The following is a 21733-nucleotide window of genomic DNA, read 5'->3' on the forward strand; positions in this document are numbered from 1 at the left end:
AAATTCCCCAAATAAATTGTCAAAAGCATTTATTAAAATACGAAAGAGATGTGAAGTATAATATGGTAAAAAAAGAAGAAGAGCATATATGATATTGTCAAAATCAAATAACAAAATCTAGCAGTTAATATTGTTTAGGTATTACAAGATATGGAAAAAATTCAAACAAAAAAGATTAGAGGTTTAAAAATGTATAAAAGTAAATTCCACAAAGAAAAACAAGAGATAGAGCATTAGCAATCAGAACAATAGTAGCATTTAACGAAAGAAAACTGCATTAAGTAAAATACCAGCAATGTTAGAGCCATTTCAAAAGTAAGGTAAGTTATTCCTTGTTCAATTGTTTGAAGTCCCAATGAAAAGCAGTAAATGCAATAGACCATTCCCCTTACACACATGAACTCTCTCTCAAAACAAATATGGATTAGGATATACAATTCAACACAAAAAACATATTCTGCAAAGATTAAAAATAGCCTGTTGTCTGAAGTTTCCATTGTATAACGTGTAAATCTTCTTTTGCACCTTTTGCCCTGGAAAACATCAACATTGCTTTAAGGATTGTTTCACTGCTTGCTTTGCTTTACATTGATTCCACTTCAATTTAGCATACTTGGGCTCTTGATTCGCATATTTCCTCTTATAGTATGAAGCATTTATCTTGACTATATTTTTCATCACCAGATCATGCTAAACCAAATATTTACACATAATCAGTAGATGACTACAGCATGCTAAACCATATATTCAAAAACACATAATCACTATGTATGTTTACCACATGTGAAATTCAACTACAAGCATAAAATAGCTATACCAATGGATTGAGGACAAAAAGCAAAATAGTAGGCAGTTCATCCCAAATAGCAATGAATAATTCCTTTCCAAGAATATTTTGAAAGCTAATCGATTTAGCGGTTTTGGTTAGTATGCCGCTCAATTTCACCCCACACTGTCGAAGAGCAAACAAAGAAAACATGTTGGTCTGAATTCAAGATAAAACAATACTAGTAAAAACAACAAAAGTTATAGGAAATTATTACCCAAAAAAAAGTGCTCCCAATTATGATGACACATACTAGAGAACAAGTAAAAAGTTTAGAGAACAAGTAAAAAGTTTAGTTTCAACCTTAGCAACTTTGATACTTGCTAAATTATATTTGTGTTCTAACCCAGCCTTAATACTTTTCTCCTAAGTCATCAGTAAAAGTCATACATACATTGAAAACAAATTAAACTCTTGATTTTGCAAAATATATAGTGCACAAGTTTGTTATAGATATAACAAATAACTCAAAAAAGTTAATCTATGCGAACTAACCATGATTGCATCCTGAGCTCAAGTTTGCTAAAGCAGCAAAGGAGTCAATAGTGGAGTACGCCTTCCAAATGCTATAACATATTAATAAATAATAGATAAATCGATTAAATTCACAGTTTTCATATCAAAGTCCAATAAAAGAAAGCAGAGCAATAATTGCCTGGGATGGGGAATGGCCTGAGTCAGCAAGAAACGTGAGTAACTAAGCGGATGGAATCCATCCTCTCCCTAGTGGTGGTAACTAGACGAGGAGGCAAATGGAGGTTATTCTTGGACAGACGAGCTACTTCGGATATCTCGGATATCTGGATCACACCCTTGACTTGTGACAGGGTGTCGAAGCCTGTACAATAATAAGAATAAACCTAATTGCCAGTTAAAATAATCAAAATCCGATTCCAAGTACTGGAGCAGGGACTCTAGGTGTGCAATGGGTTACTTGATTCACCCTATTCCCGAAGAGTTTGCTTGATCCGATATACCCGAATGAAATGATTTTTTCACAAATAATTATGAATTTGTAGATAGGGCAAGTAGGGTCGTATCCTCAAGGATTGGGGATATTTGTCTCTTTAGAAATCCAAAATAACACAGGGGGTGTTTTTATAAAGGGTGGAAATTGAAACAATTCAACTAAGAATAAAGAGCCAACTAGAAATTAAATGACAATTCACTAAAATCAAGGTAATAATAATTAAAGGTCTAGCCAAGAAATAACTTCAGCAATGGTTCACCTAATTGATCATTGATGCATAAGTAATTCCAATTATTTATTAATAAATAGGTTATAACTGCCAAACAAGCGATGACAGTCAACCCCTCCTTACTGTGTTGGTGATTAAGGTATGCCCGTTAATCACTACTCTAATTGAGAAATAATCCTAGGTACGCCCATAAAATTTAATTTTCCAATTGCCTTACGTATTAGAGGAGCCCTATTCTAATTAAATAATGCACTATCAGGGTTATTTCAGATTAGCCCGCATATCCCCCTGACACAAACTTAATCGTGCCAGTTGTCACTATTTCAAGACAATTAAATAATTACGAATTTAAATGCCCTAATTGACAATAGATTACCAAATTAACTAATCATCCGGATCCAAGACAATCAATTAATTAAATAATCATAAGTGTTGTTGCAATCAAGGAATATACGAATACCATTAAATAAAGGAAAAGATAAAATTAAATCGATCTCACAATTTTAGGCGATCCAAAGCATCCGTTGTCTCTTGACTAGATAAAGGAAATTAGTTCATTCTTGGTGAACAAAGCCAACGCAAAATTGAAGAGAAAGCCGTGGCCATTGTCCTTGACCAAGGGAGTTCAATTTGTTCGAGCAAAAGAAAGAATAACACGTTTCCAGAGAATGACTAAATTGATTAGCACTTGTCCTGACATATGGAGGAAAGCTACTATGAAAGCAAGAAAGGAAGAGTCAAAGTTCTTCCCTTTGATCCTGACATGCGTAAGAATCAAAAGCAAAAAGAGATCCTAAGGGAAAAGTCAAAAAAACTCCAGGCTCATGCTACTCCTCTGTTTTTCATTCTAATTTCCTATCTAAGTCGCATACTGCTACTGTGCGGCGGCTCCCAATGAATCCCCCCCTCTTTTCATCCGCCGTCCTCATCAGCAATTACCAGAATGGGCACCAATTTTTCTTTGCCAACAATGCCCATTGGATAAGCTCTATGACTTGGACTCCTTTTCTGTCAAATTGGCACTTCTTATCATATTTTCGTTCTACTCCCTGAAATAAACTCAAAATACTAAAAGTGAATAGAATTTAACAATTAATCCACATCGGATCAGGTAATAGGGGAAATTAATAATAAAATAAATGATAAAATCGCACCCTATCAACTTGAAGGGATAATGACACCGGGATCACCTGTTTAGATGGTTAGAGGTGGGAGCTAAATCCCCCATTTTTTCTCTGAAGATTAAGTTAGTTCGGGGTGAGATATTAGGGAATTATGTGTAGAGAGAAGGATTCTATTACCAGAGATTTTGTCCCGTTTCTTAGTGGGATATTCTGCTATTTATAAGGGACAATTTGGAGGGAAGGACAGTGGGATCCAGCCCCCTAGACGTTTGATTGAGACAACACCTCCCTTGACTTGACCACTCTGGGTGGACAGTATGTCAGAACAGTGGTCAACATGTCAGGAGTCGCATCCATAGCTCATCAGCTGTCAAATCCTGAGTCACAATCTCGGCTGGGACGCACTTCACTGTAACTTGACAACAGATGTCAAGTTTACCTCGGTTCTCAAGGGATGGACCCTAGCCGGGGTGAGGCAGGATAACCGAGGTGAATATTATGGCTAGAGTCAGGTCTAAACACTGATCCCGGTTCGGATGTTCCCGAACCGGGATGACCATATCATCACTTGATTTATGAAGATGCTTTCCTACTAAAAATAATTAATTGTATCCAAAAACAAATAAAAAAAAAACAAAGCTTGCCAATAAGAGAAAAAACTATTGCTCTAGAAAATGCTAACATTATATTAATCAAATGAATATCATATTAAGTAGTGTACATTCCATATTTCACATCTAAGTTAAAGGTAGATTTACAAAACGAATTCAATGTATCCACTACTGAAAAACTACATGAGCAGAAATTAGCTTTGACTCCATTGCTTCAGTTAAATTGTGACTGCCGATCTCCCAAAAAAATTTGAATTAACATATTTGCAATACAGTAAAATAATTATTAGGAGAATAGAGCATGTGCAGCTTTTGGTTTTAAAGGGGAACCATTAATGACTTTTGTGTGGCTCCAAATTCATAACCACAGCTGCTGCTGGAGTTTTGGTTGAGAAAGTAAACACAAGCAATGCAAATAATCACTACACACAATTGGTCTGGTCCATAACTTATGGAATACACAAAATACGATGAAGATCCATAATAGTATACTAAAATAGTTTTTTTAAGATGTTGACCTTAGTTCCTAACTTTTGATGTTTACAAAACAATGGATAATACTAATATCTCTTCAAGAAATATTTTCAGTTGTGAAGCAAATCAGATTCAAAGATCAAGTGCAATTGAAAGGGACAAAGGCTGCTGAAAGCTGTCGGACGCTTGGATCGAACGTTCGATAATCATTGTGTAACTTCGGATGCATGAAAAACTCCACCACCGGATGTCCGAAGGAAATAAGACATTCCCCCTGGATCACTGACCTCGATCGGATGCAAGCATTGGACGTCTGATAGGATCCTTCAAAGTCGACGAAACCATCGGACGTTGAATATGTCTCCACCGGACGTCCAATAGAAACAAGATGATTTCTCAAATCTCTTTGTTTGCTGTCGGACACACAAAGAGTTTGCACCGGACGTCCGATAGAATTGAAGAAAATTTCTCAAACTTACTGTCTGCTGTCGGACGCAAAAAACAGGAGTACCGGAAGTCCGATACTCCAACGGCTAGTTAACTCTTCAACTACTTTCTATTCGTTGGAAGCATTAATGAGGCACTTTCTTGGTCCTATATAAATAGTGGTTGGTCAGATATTTCAAACAATTTTTGCACACTGAAGATACAAAAGATCTAGAGTAGTTTTAGTGAGAAAACACTCTCCAAAGAAGATTTGTAGTCTTAGTGGTTTGAGGTTCATTATAAACTTTTCATTTGTGAGTGAATATTTCATGAGTGCAGCTCTGTGAGGGTTATCCTGAGAGATAGTAAAACTTCCTAACTTGACCGAGTGGAGTTCGGGGCAAGGAGGAGGTGAACCTTCCTTTGTACACAAGAGTTATTGTAATTCATCAACTTGAAGAAGCTTGTTTGAATTAATCTACAAGCTCAAGAGGAGTTGGGTAATTAATTGGTTTGCAATTCTTTCCTTTTTATTTACTTATTGTTACATTTGTGATCTTTACATTGCTTATCTCTTCAACTTGGTTGTTTTCGATCCTTACAATTGGTATCAGAGTTTGGTCTTCTAGAGATTAAACTCAAGCAGCTTAGGAGTAAAAATGACAACCAATAATACCATTTTTTTGAAGGACATTCTGTGATTAGACCACTTATGTTTAATGGGTCAAATTATGTGAATTGGAAAGAAAGAATGATTATATTTTTGCAATCAATTGATATTGAATTGTGATTTATTATTAGTGAAGGTCCATATGATATCTCTCTTATAGATGAAAATACTCATAAATCTAGACAAAAAACTAGAAATGAACTGATTGCTGTGGATAGAGCTCATCTCACCTTAAATGCAAAAGCCATGAATGTGTTATATTGTGCTTTAAACTCAAATGAATCTATTAGAGTCAAGGGTTGCAAGTTAGCTAAAGAAATTTGGGACAAACTGAAAGAAATTCATGAAGGTAGTGAGAATGTTAGAGAACAAAAGAAATCTATCTTAGTTACCACATATGAGTCGTTTAAGATGGAACCTCATGAAAATATTGATCAAATGTATTGTAGATTCAATGATCTTATTAAAGATTTAGAGGTTCTAGAAAAGGAATATACCTTAGGAGAGAAAAACAGAAAAATCTTGAATGCTCTGTCTAATGATTGGAAAAATAAAGTGACTGCTATTGAAGAGGCAAGAGATCTGAATTCAATGCCTATTGAATCTCTTGTAAATTCTCTAATCTCTTATGAGTTGAAACTTAAGTCCAAAGTGCAAGAGGAAGAAGACACAAAGGTGAGAAAGAGTATTGCTCTAAAAGCCTCACAAGATGAAGATGATTCAACCTCCTTAGGTGAAGATGACATGGAAGGTGATGACAGTGATATTGCACTCATCACGAAAAGTTTCAAGAGAATTCTCAACAAGAGCAGATTCAAAAAAGGAGGACCTAACAATTCATTTCCAAATTAGTTCAACAACTCAAGAAACAAAGGGAAGCAAGAGTTCAATAAGAAACAAACTGACAAATGCTTCGAGTGCGGCCAACCTGGACACTATGCGAGCGAGTGTCCAATGAAGAAAAAGAAATAAGGAAAAATTGAACGAAAACCAAAGTTTAATAACTTTCAGATCACTTGGAATGACTGCAACTCAGAAGATGAAATTGAAGAGAAAGAAGAATCTGTTTCAATTCGCTTTTATGGCCATTGGAGATGATGAGATAATATTTTCTAACTCTCAATTTGAAAGTGATGATGAAACTGATGATAATTTTGAATCTTTCATTATAAAATTGCATGATAGTTTGAAAGAATCTTATGTTAGAAACAAGGAATTAAAACATAAAATTGACTTTCTTCTTCAGGACAATGCACGTTTTTTTCAAGAAAACAAAAAATTGAAAACTGAAAGTGATTTCTTAAATTCTATTACTTGAAACCAGTCCTCTCTCTAGTAGAGGAAGCTCTCTCTTGGGGTAAGAGCCAACCTCCCCTTGGTGGGGGTTTCAACATGTTTTTCAAACTTTTTCAAAATTCACGCGATCCCGCACTTTTTTCACACATTATTCCAACCATCACCACTACCAATCCGATGCTGTATCCAAGGAAAGATTAACGCAGCTTTTATCATCGTACTCAAGGATTTTTAAGGATGTCTCTCCAGGGGGAACACAAAGTTGGCTGAGTTCTACACTTTATGAACAGAGGAAAGCAAGGTAAAACTTGATTTTTCTCTTTTCCTTGCTCCCGTTTCAGAGGTAAGGCCGGTACACATGCATTAGTTTTTTACAGTGTTTATTATTTGTCTGTGCTTTCTGGTTCTCTTGTCGTTAGTCTGGCTGGTCCCATTTACTGTGATAGCTTCGGTCTAGAAGTCCTTGTTTTTGTCCCCTGTTTTTTTTCTTTCGCTTCTTTACTTCTTAGCTACTCTTTGAGCTTTCTTTTTTCTAAATCTTAGCTGGTAGTTGAAAAGGCGTAACTTCTAAGTTCAGAGAGAGCATACCTACTAGCATCTCAGAATATATCTATGGAGGGTGACTTAACTGAATTATTACAAAGATTTTCGCTGGAAGGGAATGAGATCTCTGGAGCTAAATTGGAGTTGGAGGACCTGAGCAGTGGAGTTAAGGACTGCAAAGGAAGTCTGATAGGAAGAATCATGGGCGAGAAAATAGCTAACTTCACCGGGGTGAAGAATTTTGTTACTGCAGCATGGAGTTACCCCAAGAATCTGACAGTCATGGAATTGGGACCAAACCTGTTCCAATTCAATATCCCAAACCTGGAAGATAAAGAAAGAATAGTGACAGGGGGTCCGTGGTTAATGGATAATCAAATCTTAGTGTTGAACAGATGGTCAGAAGGGGTAGAAGAGAATTATGGTGCTTTTGTTACTGCTCCGTTATGGGTTCAAGTTTGGAACCTTCCAGTGCATTGGCTTTCCAAAGAGGTGGGCAGGAAAATAGGAGCTGTGTTTAAAGATGTAAAGGACGTTGTTATCCCTCAGGGAGGGGGAAAAGATGGTAGGCACTTGAAAGTTTTAGTGCATGTTGATCTGTCAAAACCCCTGCTCAGATGTACTTTGGTACAGGCAACAGGGTCACTCAAGTGGGTTGCCTTTAAGTATGAAAGGTGCCCGGATTTCTGTTATAAGTGTGGAATAGTAGGACATGGGGACAGGACTTGCAAGGAACGCATAACTATTCCAGAAGGGCTGCTAGAGAACCAATATGGCCCTTGGATGCGTGCTGGGATTAACAGAAGCCCTGCAAAGGAAAGAGTGGTAAGGGATGAAACGGTGAACGATAAAAGATACTGGAAGTTTCAGAATGGAGAAATGGTGGAGAGGGAGAAGAGTAGGATTCAATCTGGAGAGGTGCTTCTAAAGGCACTTAGAACCTCAGGGCTAGGAAATAACAGTACCCAGGAGCTTACGAAAGAACAGGAGGATGAGAGGGGGGTCCTGCAAAATCGTAGTGATTCCTATATTAGTGTGGAAACTAGTGGACGGGAACATGGAAGTATAGAAGATCCCCAATCTTTGAACAAGGAGAATCTTGATTTTCCTCGTTTAGCTCAGGTGAATGTAGACGAGAATCAGTCCGTAGTTGAAATGGAGGATATGGAGGAGGACAGAGAACTTTGCACAAGGTGGCTGGCACAGGAGAATAGTTTACTAGAGATTCCAGTTCAGATGGCAGGGAGGCAGGAAGAGCCCCAAGGTATTGCTAAGATTCAAGAAGCTATTAGCAAGCAAGTCAAAAGGTCTTACAAGAAGTTGAAGTCCCTAATGAAAACAAGAAGGGCTCTGAAAGAGAGGAATGATCAGGATATTATCATTGAAGGAAGAGGGAAAAGAAAGGTTCAGCTATATGATGAGGATATGAAAGATACACATCAGCAAGAGGTATCAGGCAAACGAGCTAAGCCTCTGGAGATAGTGGGATACACAACTATGACTGAGGTGGAGGTGGGGTCCTTCCCTAATGGGGCCCCACAAAGGAAATGAGGGCTTTGGTGTGGAATTGTCAAGGAGTGGGGAGCCCCTTGACAGTTCCCCACCTGAGGGAGGTTAACAACCTCCTCTCCCCAAATGTGATTTTCTTGTGTGAGACTAAGAACAGGAAACTAGTGGTAGACAGGATGGCTAAAGGGTTAAGATTTGATAATAGTGTTGTAGTGGAAGCAATGCACAAGGCAGGTGGTATGGCTGTGATGTGGAAAGAGGACACTAAGATCATGGAAGTCAATCAGACTGCGTTCACCATAGAGGTCAGAATAGAGGATCAAGATTTTCATTGTGACTGGTGGCTTGTAGGAATTTATGCGAGTTGTGATCCTCAGATTAGGAAGGAACAATGGAGAGTTTTGAGAAATAGAAGTAGGCTGTGGGGAGATAGATTCTTGATTGCTGGAGATTTCAACGATATTGTGTCGAATGATGAGAAATGGGGTGGAACTTTCAGGGAGGAAAGAAGCTTTAAGGATTTCAGGGACTTTATTGACCAGAATAACTTGATAGATTTAGGCTATGAAGGACATCCTTGGACTTGGAGTAACCACTGGGAGGAAGATGGAGAAATCAGACAGAGGCTAGATAGATGTCTAGCTAGCTATGAATGGGTCCAGACTTTTGATAAGACAAAATGTCAACACCTGGATACCTTTGCATCTGACCACAGCATGCTCTTCTTAGACACTGAGCCACATAAGGAAAAAAGGAAAAAGAAGTTCTATTTTGATAAACGTTGGCTTCAAAGGGAAGGGTGCCAACAGGTGGTGGAGAAAGGTTGGCAGTTGGAAGAGCCTGGTTCACGTATGTTCAGGATTGCTAAGAAGATCAGAAATTGTAGGGTAGAACTGTTGAAGTGGAGGAACACCTTCCAAGCAAATTCTAGAAGTCAGATTGAGGAACTAAGGAAAAAGTTGGAAGATGTGAGAGTTTCGGATTCTGGTAACAAAAAAGAAGTTACTGCTGGGATCAAATATCAACTGAAGGAGGCATACAAAAAGGATGAGCAATTCTGGTGTCAAAAGGCAAGGATCGAATGGCTAAGAGATGGGGATAAAAATACAAGGTACTTCCATGCTTATGTTAAAGGGAGAAGAACCAGGAACAAGATTAGAAATCTACAAAGGGATGATGGATCATGGACAGAGAATGAAGAGGAAGTTACCACAGAAATTTCTAATTACTTCAGTAAGTTGTTTACCAGTGGAGGAAGGAGAGATATGACTGAAATGCTAGAAGGTATCCCCCACTCTATAACTCAGGAAATGAACACCAATTTAACTAAATCAGTTGAGGAAGAGGAGATCAGATTAGCTCTTTTCTCCATGCAACCTGATAAAGCCCCAGGCCAAGATGGCATGACCCCTTTATTCTTCTAACGTTTTTGGAGTACTATCAAAGGAGATTTGGTTCCAGCAATTCAGTCTTTCTTTAGCTCAGGCTTCATGCTAAAATCCATAAACCATTCTGTCATTTCTCTTATCCCTAAAATCATGAATCCAACAAATGTGAAGAATTTTAGACCTATTAGCCTGTGTAGTGTCATCTACAAAACCATTTCCAAAATTTTGGCTAACAGATTGAAGCTTGTTCTGGACAAGTGCATAAGTAACACACAATCTGCTTTCATCCCAGACAGACAAATTTTAGACAATGTAATCCTAGCTCATGAGTACATGCATTACCTCAAAAACAAAAGGCAAGGAAAAGAAGGATACATGGCAATCAAGTTGGATATGGCCAAAGCATATGATAGAGTGGAGTGGCATTTCTTACAGGCAATGATGCAAAAGATGGGCTTTTGTGCACAATGGATTACATGGATAACTAGCTGTTTGAAGACTGTAACGTATTCATTCAATTGTAATGGGGAAAACAGAGGTTTTGTAGTTCCAAAAAGGGGAATAAGACAAGGAGACCCACTGTCCCCTTACTTATTTCTAATTTGCTCAGAAGGTTTCTCAAATTTGTTGAAGAAAGCTGAAGAGAGAAATGATATAAAAGGTCTGAGGATAAGTAGACAAGGACCAATCATTACTCACCTTTTTTTCGCAGACGATTCCCTCATTTTCTGCAAAGCAAACAAACAGCAGGCCAAAGAAGTCATGAAGATTCTTAAAACCTATGAGGAGGCCTCAGGTCAGTTGATCAACCTGGAGAAGTCATCTGTTTTCTTTAGTAAAAATATGGCCATGGAACAAAGGCAAGATGTGTGCAGCTCACTGGGAGGAATGACAGAGATGAAACAAGGAAAGTATCTAGGACTGCCTATGGTGATCTCTAGGACAAAAGAGCAAATCTTTGGGTTCATTAAGAAAAACATCAAGAGGAAGATGCAAGACTGGAGGAACAAGTTACTGAGCACAGCGGGCAAGGAAGTAATGCTTAAAGCAGTCTCAATGGCAATGCCAACTTATGCCATGTCTGTGTTCAAGCTGCCAAGAAAGCTATGTAAAAACATAAGTGCTCTGATGGCTAACTACTGGTGGGGGGAAGCAAATGGAAAAAACAAATTGCATTGGCTATCTTGGAAGAAAATGTCAATGAACAGGAATGCAGGAGGTTTGGGTTTTAAGGACATTGAAGCTTACAACAAAGCTTTATTGGGAAAGTAGATATGGAGAATCCTCACCAAACCAAACCTTCTCATTAGTAAAGTGCTGCGAGCTAGATACTTCCCTAAGGATTCAATACTTACTTGCAGACCTCAACAGAATGCTTCTTGGATATGGCAAGGACTGCTAGGAGCTAGAAGTTCAATCGAGAAAGGGGTGATAAGAAGAATTGGTAACGGGAGAAGTACGAGCATTTGGGGTCATAGATGGATTCCAGGTTCCAGTTCAGGTAGACCAACCTCTCTTGGACCTCAGAGTTACAACTTGAAGATGGTGCATGAGCTGATAAGTCACCATAGATGGAAGAGGAACACCATCTTTCAGCATTTCACGCCAAGCGATGCTGAGAAGATCTTGAATATTCCCTTAAGTCTGATGGGGAGGGAGGACAACTTCTATTGGCAACACAACCCAGGGGAAATCTATACTGTCAGCTCAGGCTATAAATGTATAATGAAAGAGAGTACCAATGCCAAGCAGATAGCACCAGAGGCAGCTGGCCCAAGCATCACAGGAGAAGGTCAGCAAGCTCGACAAATGTGGAACACTTTGTGGAAGCTCAACATCAAACATAAACTGAAGATCTTCATCTGGAAATGTATAACAGGGGCACTGCCAGTAAGAGCAGCAATTTTCAGGAAAACAAGATTGGGAGATCCAGTATGTAGGTTATGTGGAGAAGACCAGGAAACAGTTGAACACTTATTGCTAAACTGCCAACACACGCAGCAGGTATGGAAGGCAGCTCCAATACAATGGGACGATGCTATTGATCAAAAAGGGGACTTCAAAAGGTGGTGGATCAGAATTTTAGAAGCAAAGAATAGGCAAGGGGGGATGGAACACATAGGCCTGACTGCCAATATCTTATGGCAGGTGTGGAAAGAAAGGAATAGTAAGGAATTTGAAAACAAGACCAGCTGCTCTCCAGCTCGGACAATTGGTAAAGCTCAAAAAGAGTGGCTGGAGCAAGAGGAAGTTATGAAAGGAAAAACTAGACTGAGCACAAGAGAAACATCTTTCAATCAGGAAGAGCAATATCAGGGGTGTAATGAAGACGGCACCATTAAGCTGGAAGTGGCTACAACAAGCCAGAATGGCCAGGCAACACTGGGGATAGGAGTCACGGCAACAAAGCACCCAAGTTTTAGGCTTGCGGAATGGGCACTCAAGGAGCGAAGTAAAGGGGACCCAGTCATAGATGAAGCAGTGGCTGTCCATCTGGTTTTGTGCAAAGCTTTAGAGCATCAGTGGAGCAGAATCACGATCTGTTCTCAAAGCCAGGACCTTATGCGATAGATAAAGCACAACAGCCCCTCTAACAGTAGGTTAGCTACCTTGATAGAGGACATACTGAGCATGCAAAAGTTATTTCGAATGTGCTTGTTTAGTTTGGCAAATGATGATAGTATTAAACGAAGTAGAGAATTAAGTTCTCATGCCTTTGGCATTTTAGTGGATGAGGAATGGAATTTCCTCAGTGCCTGATGTGCACTAGTTGTATAGTGGTTTCGAGCCGTTGCTCGTACATGTAATTTCTTTTTTCCAAATGAATGAATATCTTCTAACGTTTAGAAAAAAAGAAAGAAAGTGATTTCTTAAAAAAGAGTGAGACTGTTTTACACTTTGAATTTCATAGAAAAACAAGATTTTGTGAAATGTTCAAAAAAGAACAAGGTGATTTGAAAATAAGAGTGGATAATTTAAATGAATTACTCCAACATAAAAAATAAGATTATTTTCAAGGTAATAAATCAAAGGCTCATTTTAGCACTCATGAGAAGAATTGAATTCTGGTGCAAATGAATTTGCTATTGATAAGAGAAAACAAGTAAGATTTATTAAATCTATTCATGTAAATAACGCTTTGATTATGTGTAATTTTTGTTGTCAAAAAGGTCACATGAAAAGTGATTGTTATGTGAGAAAGAACATGAGAAGAGGCATGAAATGCATGTGGATAGTTAAACATGATACTAACTCTAACAAGTAGGAGATATTGGTAAAATTGATGAGATTTTTGTTCATAATATTTTTTATAATTGTCTTTTGATATTTCTGATGTTTTGAACTGAGTTTTTCTTGATATTTTTGAATATTACTGAATTTGTATGATGTCAAAAAGGGAGAGAAAAGAATAATTCTGATCTAATGATGATTTGCTTTGTTAAACTCTCTGTGATATGTTGGTACTTCTTTTGGTATCAAGTCTCTGTGATATATTGGTATGTTGGTGATTGCTGAATTCTGGTATCATTTCTCTGTTTATGTTTGAAATATTGGATACTTTGTTATTGTTGCTGGATTACGGTATCAGATTTTTACTCTCATCTTATGATGACAAAAAGGGGAAGAAATGAATGTTATGTGTAAGGGGGAGTTATTCTGAGATTATAAGTTTGGATGCAATGAATGAGGGGGAGCTTATGCTCATATGCTCAATCTTTTTCCTTCTTCCATCCATTATTTTGTCATCATAAAAAAAGGGGAGAATGTTGACCTTGGTTCCTAACTTTTGATATTTACAAAATAATGGATAATACTAATATCTCTTCAAAAAATATTTTCAATTGTGAAGCAAATCAGATTCAAAGATCAAGTGTAATTGAAAGGGACAAAGGCTGCTGAAAGCTGTCGGACGCTTGGATCGGACGTCCGATAATTATTGCGTAACTTCGGACGCATGAATAACTCCACCACCGGACGTCCGAAGGAAATAAGACATTCCCCCTGGATCGGACGCAAGCATCGGGCGTCCGATAGGATCCTTCAAAGTCGACGAAACCATCGGACGTTGAATATGTCTCCATCGGATGTTCGATAAAAATAAGATGATTTCTCAAATCTCTTTGTTTGCTGTCGGACGCACAAAGAGTTTGCACCGGACGTCCGATAGAATTGAAGAAAATTTCTCAAACTCACTGCCTGCTGTCGGACGCAAAAAACAGGAGTACCGGACGTCCGATACTCCAACGACTAGTTAACTCTTCAGCTACTTTCTATCCGTTGGAAGCATTAATGAGGCACTTTTTTGGTCCTATATAAATAGTGGTTGGTCAGATATTTCAAACAACTTTTGCACACTGAAGATACAAAAGATTTAGAGTAGTTTTAGTGAGAAAACACTCTCCAAAAAAGATTTGTAGTCTTAGTGGTGTGAGGTTCATTGTAAACTTTTCATTTGTGAGTGAATACTTTATGAGTGTAGCTCTGTGAGGGTTGTCCTGAGGGATAGTAAAACTTCCTAACTTGACCGAGTGGAGTTCGGGGCAAGAAGGAGGTGAACCTTCCTTTGTACACAAGAGTGATTTTAATTCATCAACTTGAAGAAGCTTGTTTGAATTAATTTACAAGCTCAAGAGGAGTTGAATAGTTAATTGGTTTGCAATTCTTTTCTTTTTATTTACTTATTGTTACATTTGTGATTTTTACATTGCTTATCTCTTCCACTTGGTTGTCTTCGATCCTTACATAAGATAAGATAAAAATATTTCTAGATTGATAAATCTTGCATGGCACGATAAATTACATCACATAAACCACAACATTAGTACTAGTATTCTGAAATTGTGGACGAGAAAATTGCTTGCTGCCTAAAATGGTCCTTAGCAACACAAAACAAAAATTACATGAATTTCTGGGTATGAATATATTAGTCAAATGTCTCATTCTTGATAATTTTTCGACAATCCACAATGACAGTAATCATACCTCGTGTGATTACACATATTGGAACTATGTGACAAAAATTATCTAATGAAAACAAATTCAAAAACCTTTCTTGGGACCAATTTAAATCATCTCTGTGTCTTACAACTTTAAAGACTTTGTTGAATACAATCATCACAAGAAGAATCTAAACACGGAGCATTTGAACACGTTCAGATTTTGAGCACCTAACTAGATTCTACAATTTCTTCTACTCCAACCAAATAAAGACTCTACATATAGACATTTTAACTGAACTTACTATGATTAATATCTTAAACAATATATCACTCTTGCAACTCTGGAAACTAGTGACCAAACTCACCACTCTTGTGACATGCGAGAGATTCACCATTAGGACCATAATCATCAAAGAAAACAAATGAAGTCAAAGTGTAAAAACCGAATTTTCGTGCAGATATATGTTTTAAAAGGTTTTTCTTATTTGCATACACAAATAAAGAAACTATCTTCAAGATCAATTCAGCAAACATATAAATGCTAGTAAGGAGAAAAAAGAAGTACGTATAATTGTAAATGGCTAATTGATGATCAAGAATCTATGAAAACTAAAAATATCATACCTGATAAGCAGAAATGGTAAAGAATATTTATTACATAAGGACATAATTATCAAAACGGTTTTAACATATCCCAAAAGAAGGCCAAGATAAGTATGTGAATAGTGCTTGCAACAACCAATGAACATGAAATTAAGAACTAAAATTAGGCATATCGAAATTAAAAACTATAGATTTCAACCAAATTGAGCACGTTTCATTTTTAACCAAGTCTCCTTTCCTAGTTTCACTAATTTGGGAATATCCAATATTTAATTTTCGAGAAAATTTTCAGTGGATATTTTACTAGATCATAAGGTGCAAAATGTAAGTTTTTTTGAAGGAAGTTACCTTTAAAGGCGAAGGCTGCAAAGATGAACACAGAGTCTGTAGGAGAGGAGAGAGCGGAGAGAAGAAAGTTATGACGGAGCAGAGAAGTGGGATGAAATGCCTACCCACAAGAGAACGTTACAAACTGATGAAGCGAACAGGCGAAGGATGGAAGGTGAAGGCGAGAAAGGATGCAGTAAAGCAACGGCGGTTACCCTAAAGAGTCGATGAGGAAGGATTTGATGAACAAGGAAGAGGAAACTATTCTTCTCGTTATTTTTTGGGAAAATGGCCAATTTAATTCCTAAACTTTTTTTTCATCGATTTAGTCCCTATACATTATTTATAGCCAATTTGATCCCTAAACTTATATTTTGGTTCCAATCAAGGAGCTTAGCAGCAGCGCCACTGCATAATTTTCATCAGGTTCCTAATCGAGCAACCCAGAAGGGGTATTTAGGGACTTCCATTCTGGAGCCTTAACCAAAAGAAGTAAATCGATGGAAAAATCCAATTATAAACCTTTGGTTTTTTCAAAAAAGAGAGATCTGGCCAATTTTTGCATACTCGTGTAGGAAAATCACTGCAATTAAATGCATTCGAGAAGGAATTGGGACAAAACATACTCAAGCTCAGCTAGCGATCGAGTTGTTAACACCATCATCGGATCAAATGGTTCAGAAACAGGAAACTCGATTTATGAAGGAAACGAGGAATACTACAATGGAGACAAAATCGTACTATGCCATTGCCTAGAACAATGCCGAATTGTGACTGCATGGACAGTGGCAAACCCATCAAAAAGGTTTCATGGCTGTAAAAATTATGGGGTAATTTTTTATATGTGCTAAAGTTTAGAATTTGTTAAAATATTTATTGAATTTTAACTATGAAATGGTATTGAATACAGAAACGTGGTGCTCATAAATTTTTTTAGTGGTATAATCCACCCATACCCCAAAAAATGAAAAATATAATGGTGTAATTTTGAGGGACCTGAGAAGTGTTGAGAGAGAAAATGCAAAATTAAAGATTGAAATGAACTAGTTGAAGGCAAAAGTGAAAATATTGTTTATGGCTTGTGTCTGTTTTTGCATTTTACTTCTTGTTGTACTTGGAGGCAAGGAAAGGAAGATACAAGGTTTGTTGGAATTGAAGATGTTGAAGTAGTTTTGGATAGTGTATGAAATTTTATGGTTCATATGTACTTTAGAAATGAAGTAATTGTTGAGTTTTCATCTATGTTTACTCTATTTTGCATTTGGATTATTTAGTATTTGTAATAGTTTTTAGATCCAAGGTTGGTCAAGTGAGTTTTTGGTGACAAGTTCAATGTTATTACATCACTGTTGATTGAAGTGGAAGAATTGCAGAAGTAGTGACCATTAAAAAAATTCTTGCTCAGTAGAGTCAGGACTTCAACACCAAGTGGTTCAGGAAGAGAATTCAAGAATACCTGCTTGAGATTAAAAAATTGGACAAAACATTGCTTGAATGAATGCAATATATAGTCATAAGCTAATATGAATATCTTCACAGCATCTAATATAACTTCATTTCAAAAGTAATCAGTTGCTCCAAAGCTGCACACAATGTTTAGAATGGCAATCCAAGTCCTACTAGCAAAAAAGAACTAACTTCAGTTGATGATCCACCACAAAACCATTTAAAACTCCCTAATATCAGTTTCCAGCAAATGCTGGGCAATAATCCAATGAGCAACCAGTACAAAAGACATTTGTTGATACAAAAGTGGACAAAGGACAACTTTCCATCTACACATCTTCAGCAGCAAACAGAGTAGAACATCTTTAGCAGCAACTACTTCAGCTTACATCAATTCCATGCATCTTCACTAGTCATCCGGCTCATCAAGTATCCTGTGAGCCTGTAAATGCATGTCTAGTGAGAAACACAAGAACAATAGTAACACTTACAAATCACAACATACAATGTAATAGCTAAAAAACTTACTGTCTGTTTTCTTCTGCTTACAACAGCCATCCTGTTTTGCCAAGATTGTGCTTGACAACAAGTACAAGTTCTTTTGCTTTGCCTGGAACATGACAAAAATAACAACACAATCCTTTTTGGCCTCTGTGAGCTTTCGGTTGGTGCACTGATTTGCACATTAATTTCTTCAGCCATTTCTACAGCTTGCATGTTGAATGTAGGAGAAACATGTTTGACAGGTACAGGCACTTTAGCATCTTGTACTTCATTAAATAACCAAATGAACAACATGAACGGTAGTACTAATCCAAGAAAAGAAAGAACTGAACTTTATTACATTACATTTGATAGGTCCTTCATCTATCTCATTTGCTTGTGATATGCTACTGTTTCCAATCACATTACGATCTGCAAAAATATGCAAAGTTAGTAGTAGAATATAAAATAATAATTTGCAATCCTAACAATTACTTAAACCACACCATAAACATCATGAGCATCTTTTTCTCCTTTGGCAACCATTGTGCAGGTTATGGCATTGTGACCAAGCACTTTGCATTTTTCACACCTGTTAGTGTTCAAAGGTGGTTTTCTTTCACTGCCGTCATTTCCTTTAACATTCAGCTGACATCTTCTTTTAGTGTGACACTTGGAACAAGTCATCTATGTGACACCCTTCCTAGACAGTCTTGTACACTCTTTGAAATTAGGTATTGGCTCATCCAGTTCTCTCCTTCTTGTCTTTTCAGGCTTTCCATGCAGCTTCAACTTCTTTGGTGCATACATAAGGACCTTCTTAGATCTCTTCCAGTTATTAGGTCCATTAATTGGACCAATAGCTGGCTCATAAGCTTTCAGATGAGCATCTGTAGATTAACATTGATGCACTAGACTTTCTGGTTCAGCTCTAATCAAGGCAATGCAGCTAACAGCATGCGAACAAGGTAAACCACTCAACTCCCACTTTCTGCATGTACAAGTCATTGTCTTTAAGTCAACAACAAATGTACTCCCATACATAGGTGTCACCTCAAACCTGTTATCATCAAACCACTTAGCAATATTTGATCTAGAGTGCTCCTTAACCTTTTCAAGTTTTTTTTTGAATTTTTGGGTAGATAACATCATTTCTTTTTCTCATCCACTCTTTCTTTGTCCTCAGCCTTTCCATTATGTATATTCTAATATTTTTAACATACCAAGGATGGGCTTTTCTCTTGCCTTTAATATCACAGAATTAAAGTTCTCACATACATTATTAAGAAGTATGTCACACTTGCAAGTGGTCCTAAAATGTGACCTTGACCAATGGTTGGGTGATGTGTTATCGACCAACCATTTGTGTGCACTCTCATCATACTACCTCAGCACCTCCATTTCAGATTCAAACTTATTGACATATGAGGACCTTGCACATGCCCAAAACATACCCTTAAGTGTTTCACCAAGATGGTGCTTTATGAAGTTGTTGTGTAGATGTCTAACGCAATGTCTATGCTCCAATCCTGGAAGAATTTCTTGGATTGCAGAACCCAATCCCTGCCATATAAATTACAAAAAAAAGTTCACAAATTAGTCTAAACATGCACTTTTTGCAACAATAGTATTAGAAAATATAAAATGTTTAGTTGAATGACATTATACAACCTTTTGCCTATCACTAATAAATGTCCATCTTTTATGGTCATGGATTTTAAGATCAAACTTTAAGAACTCGATGAACCATTTCCAAGACATCTTGTTTTTAGTCTCCACAACTGCATGGGCAACAGAATAGGTGCAATCATTAGCATCAATCCCTACAGTAGTCAAGAGTACTCCCGGGTGTGGTTCTCTTAGATGGCAGCCATCAACACCAAGTACAGGGCTATAACCTTCTTTAAAACCTTTTTTCAAGGCAGCAAAACAAATATATAGCCTGTGGAATCTTTCTTTTCCGCTATCCTCATCAATCTCCGTCTCAACATGCACTGTGGAGCCTGGATTTGAGCTCAACAATTTCTCACAGTAGTCCCAAATTCTTGTGCATTGTTGCCGATACTTCCCATGAATCAAGATTTTGGCTTTTGCAAAGGTCTTATAAACCTGATCCTTTGTGATATTTACATTCAACTCCTTATGCACCATCTCTTTAAATGTATCAATTGTAATATTCATGCGCAAAAAACTCCATGTAATGTCAAGCCAAAAAACCTGAGTTTGCATGTTTGTGATAGAAAGTTCTACCACACTGATGTTCTGGTCCCAATGTTCTAATTACAAATGCATCAGGATTTGGTTCTTTTGTAGCATAAGTAAACCACTTGCATTTTCGATTCTAGAAATTGTTGAGAATTATTAATATATGAATACGATTGTACATAGTACAACAGTTATCAAAGTTTTTACTAAATACTTGAATATGTATTAAAATGCTAAAAAAGTATCAGCATACTTATTTTATTTTTTGACTTTTATGTTCATTATGTCTTAGCGGTATTTAGAAATTTGGCAGAAATTTGTGAAAATTAAACACAAATTCCTATGAGTTGATATTTGCGTACAAACCAAGTCTCTTTTCCTGAAGGCTGTGTTTGAATTCGTTTTTCAAAAATTTATACATAAATATTTATATTATAATTAATATTAATTAATATTATATATATTAAATATTTATATATTTATTTATACATATTTTAAATATTTTATTTTATTTAAAAAATATTTTTATATATTTATAATATATTTATATAAATATTATATATTATATAAATTATATATAATATAATATATAATATATATTATATATATTATACAGTTATATAAATGTACATTTATGCATAATATATATATTAATGTATATTTATAATATACATTTATATTATGTATTATATATAATATAATACATTTATACATTTATATTAATATACATAATATTAATTTTACGTTTATACATAATATTAATACATTTATACATAATATTAATATATATTTATAATATATTCATTTATACATTTATATAATATTCATTTATAATTTATAATTTATACAATATTCATTTATAATTTATACATTTATATAATATTCATTTATAATTTATACATTTATATAATATTCATTCATTTATAATTTATACATTTATTATAATATACACTTATACATTTATAAATATATTTATATTATGTATTATATATAATATAATACATTATAATGCATTTTTATATTTTTATATAAATATATAAATATATTTATTTATAAATATTTATAAATGTATTATAAATGCATAAATGTATATTTATATAAAAATATAAAAATTATAAATTATAAATTATAATTTATACATTTATATAATATTCATTTATAATTTATACATTTATAATAATATACATTTATAAATATATTTATATTATGTATTATATTATAATACATTTATATATTTTTGTATAAATATATAAATATATTTATTTATAAATATTTATAAATGTATTATAAATACATAAATGTATATAAATATAAAAATTATAAATTATAAAAATACTCAAAAATATGTTTTAAAAATACCTCTAAAAATAATCCAAAAAATCTACCAGTAAAAGTTTTTTATATAGTTTTTGAAAAACAACCCCAAAAACAACTAATCCAAACGGACTTGTATTTCAAAAGCGAAATGCTACAGTGCTGTTTTTGAAAAACAACCCAAAAAAAAACAGCTAATCCAATCGGAGTTTTTCAAAAGCAACAATCCAAACGACAATACTAGTTTTTCAAAAACTGCTACAGTGAAATTTTTGAAAAACATCTCCAAAATCAGAGAATCCAAATGGAACCAATTGTTGTGTCATTCACTACAGATATGAGATATCTT

General features: G+C 35.8%; 1 protein-coding gene across 1 annotated transcript; it reads right to left on the minus strand.

The window, feature by feature from the left end:
* Window positions 1-17772: 17772 nt before the first annotated feature.
* On the minus strand, window positions 17773-20016 carry LOC140005645 (uncharacterized). Its single transcript, XM_072046666.1, has 7 exons — window positions 19537-20016; window positions 19253-19428; window positions 18867-18925; window positions 18585-18755; window positions 18232-18297; window positions 17932-17992; window positions 17773-17824 (listed from the first exon to the last, which is right to left on the minus strand). Exons 1-7 carry the CDS (start codon window positions 20014-20016, stop codon window positions 17773-17775), a joined length of 1065 nt encoding a protein of 354 aa, XP_071902767.1.
* Between the last annotated feature and the right edge of the window lie 1717 nt (window positions 20017-21733).

The sequence above is a fragment of the Coffea arabica genome, chromosome 4e, assembly GCF_036785885.1.
Source record: "Coffea arabica cultivar ET-39 chromosome 4e, Coffea Arabica ET-39 HiFi, whole genome shotgun sequence".
In the NCBI taxonomy this organism is placed as follows: Eukaryota; Viridiplantae; Streptophyta; class Magnoliopsida; order Gentianales; family Rubiaceae; genus Coffea; species Coffea arabica.

Coding starts and splice junctions, on each gene's coding strand:
- LOC140005645 (XM_072046666.1), bottom strand. CDS start 20,016: ATGGTGCATAAGGAGTTGAATGTAAATATCACAAAGGATCAGGTTTAT. Junction 18,926..19,252: donor TCTGAAATGGAGGTGCTGAG/GTAGTATGATGA, acceptor TGATGATAACAG/GTTTGAGGTGACACCTATGT. Junction 18,298..18,584: donor AATACCTAATTTCAAAGAGT/GTACAAGACTGT, acceptor ATATTTTTGCAG/ATCGTAATGTGATTGGAAAC.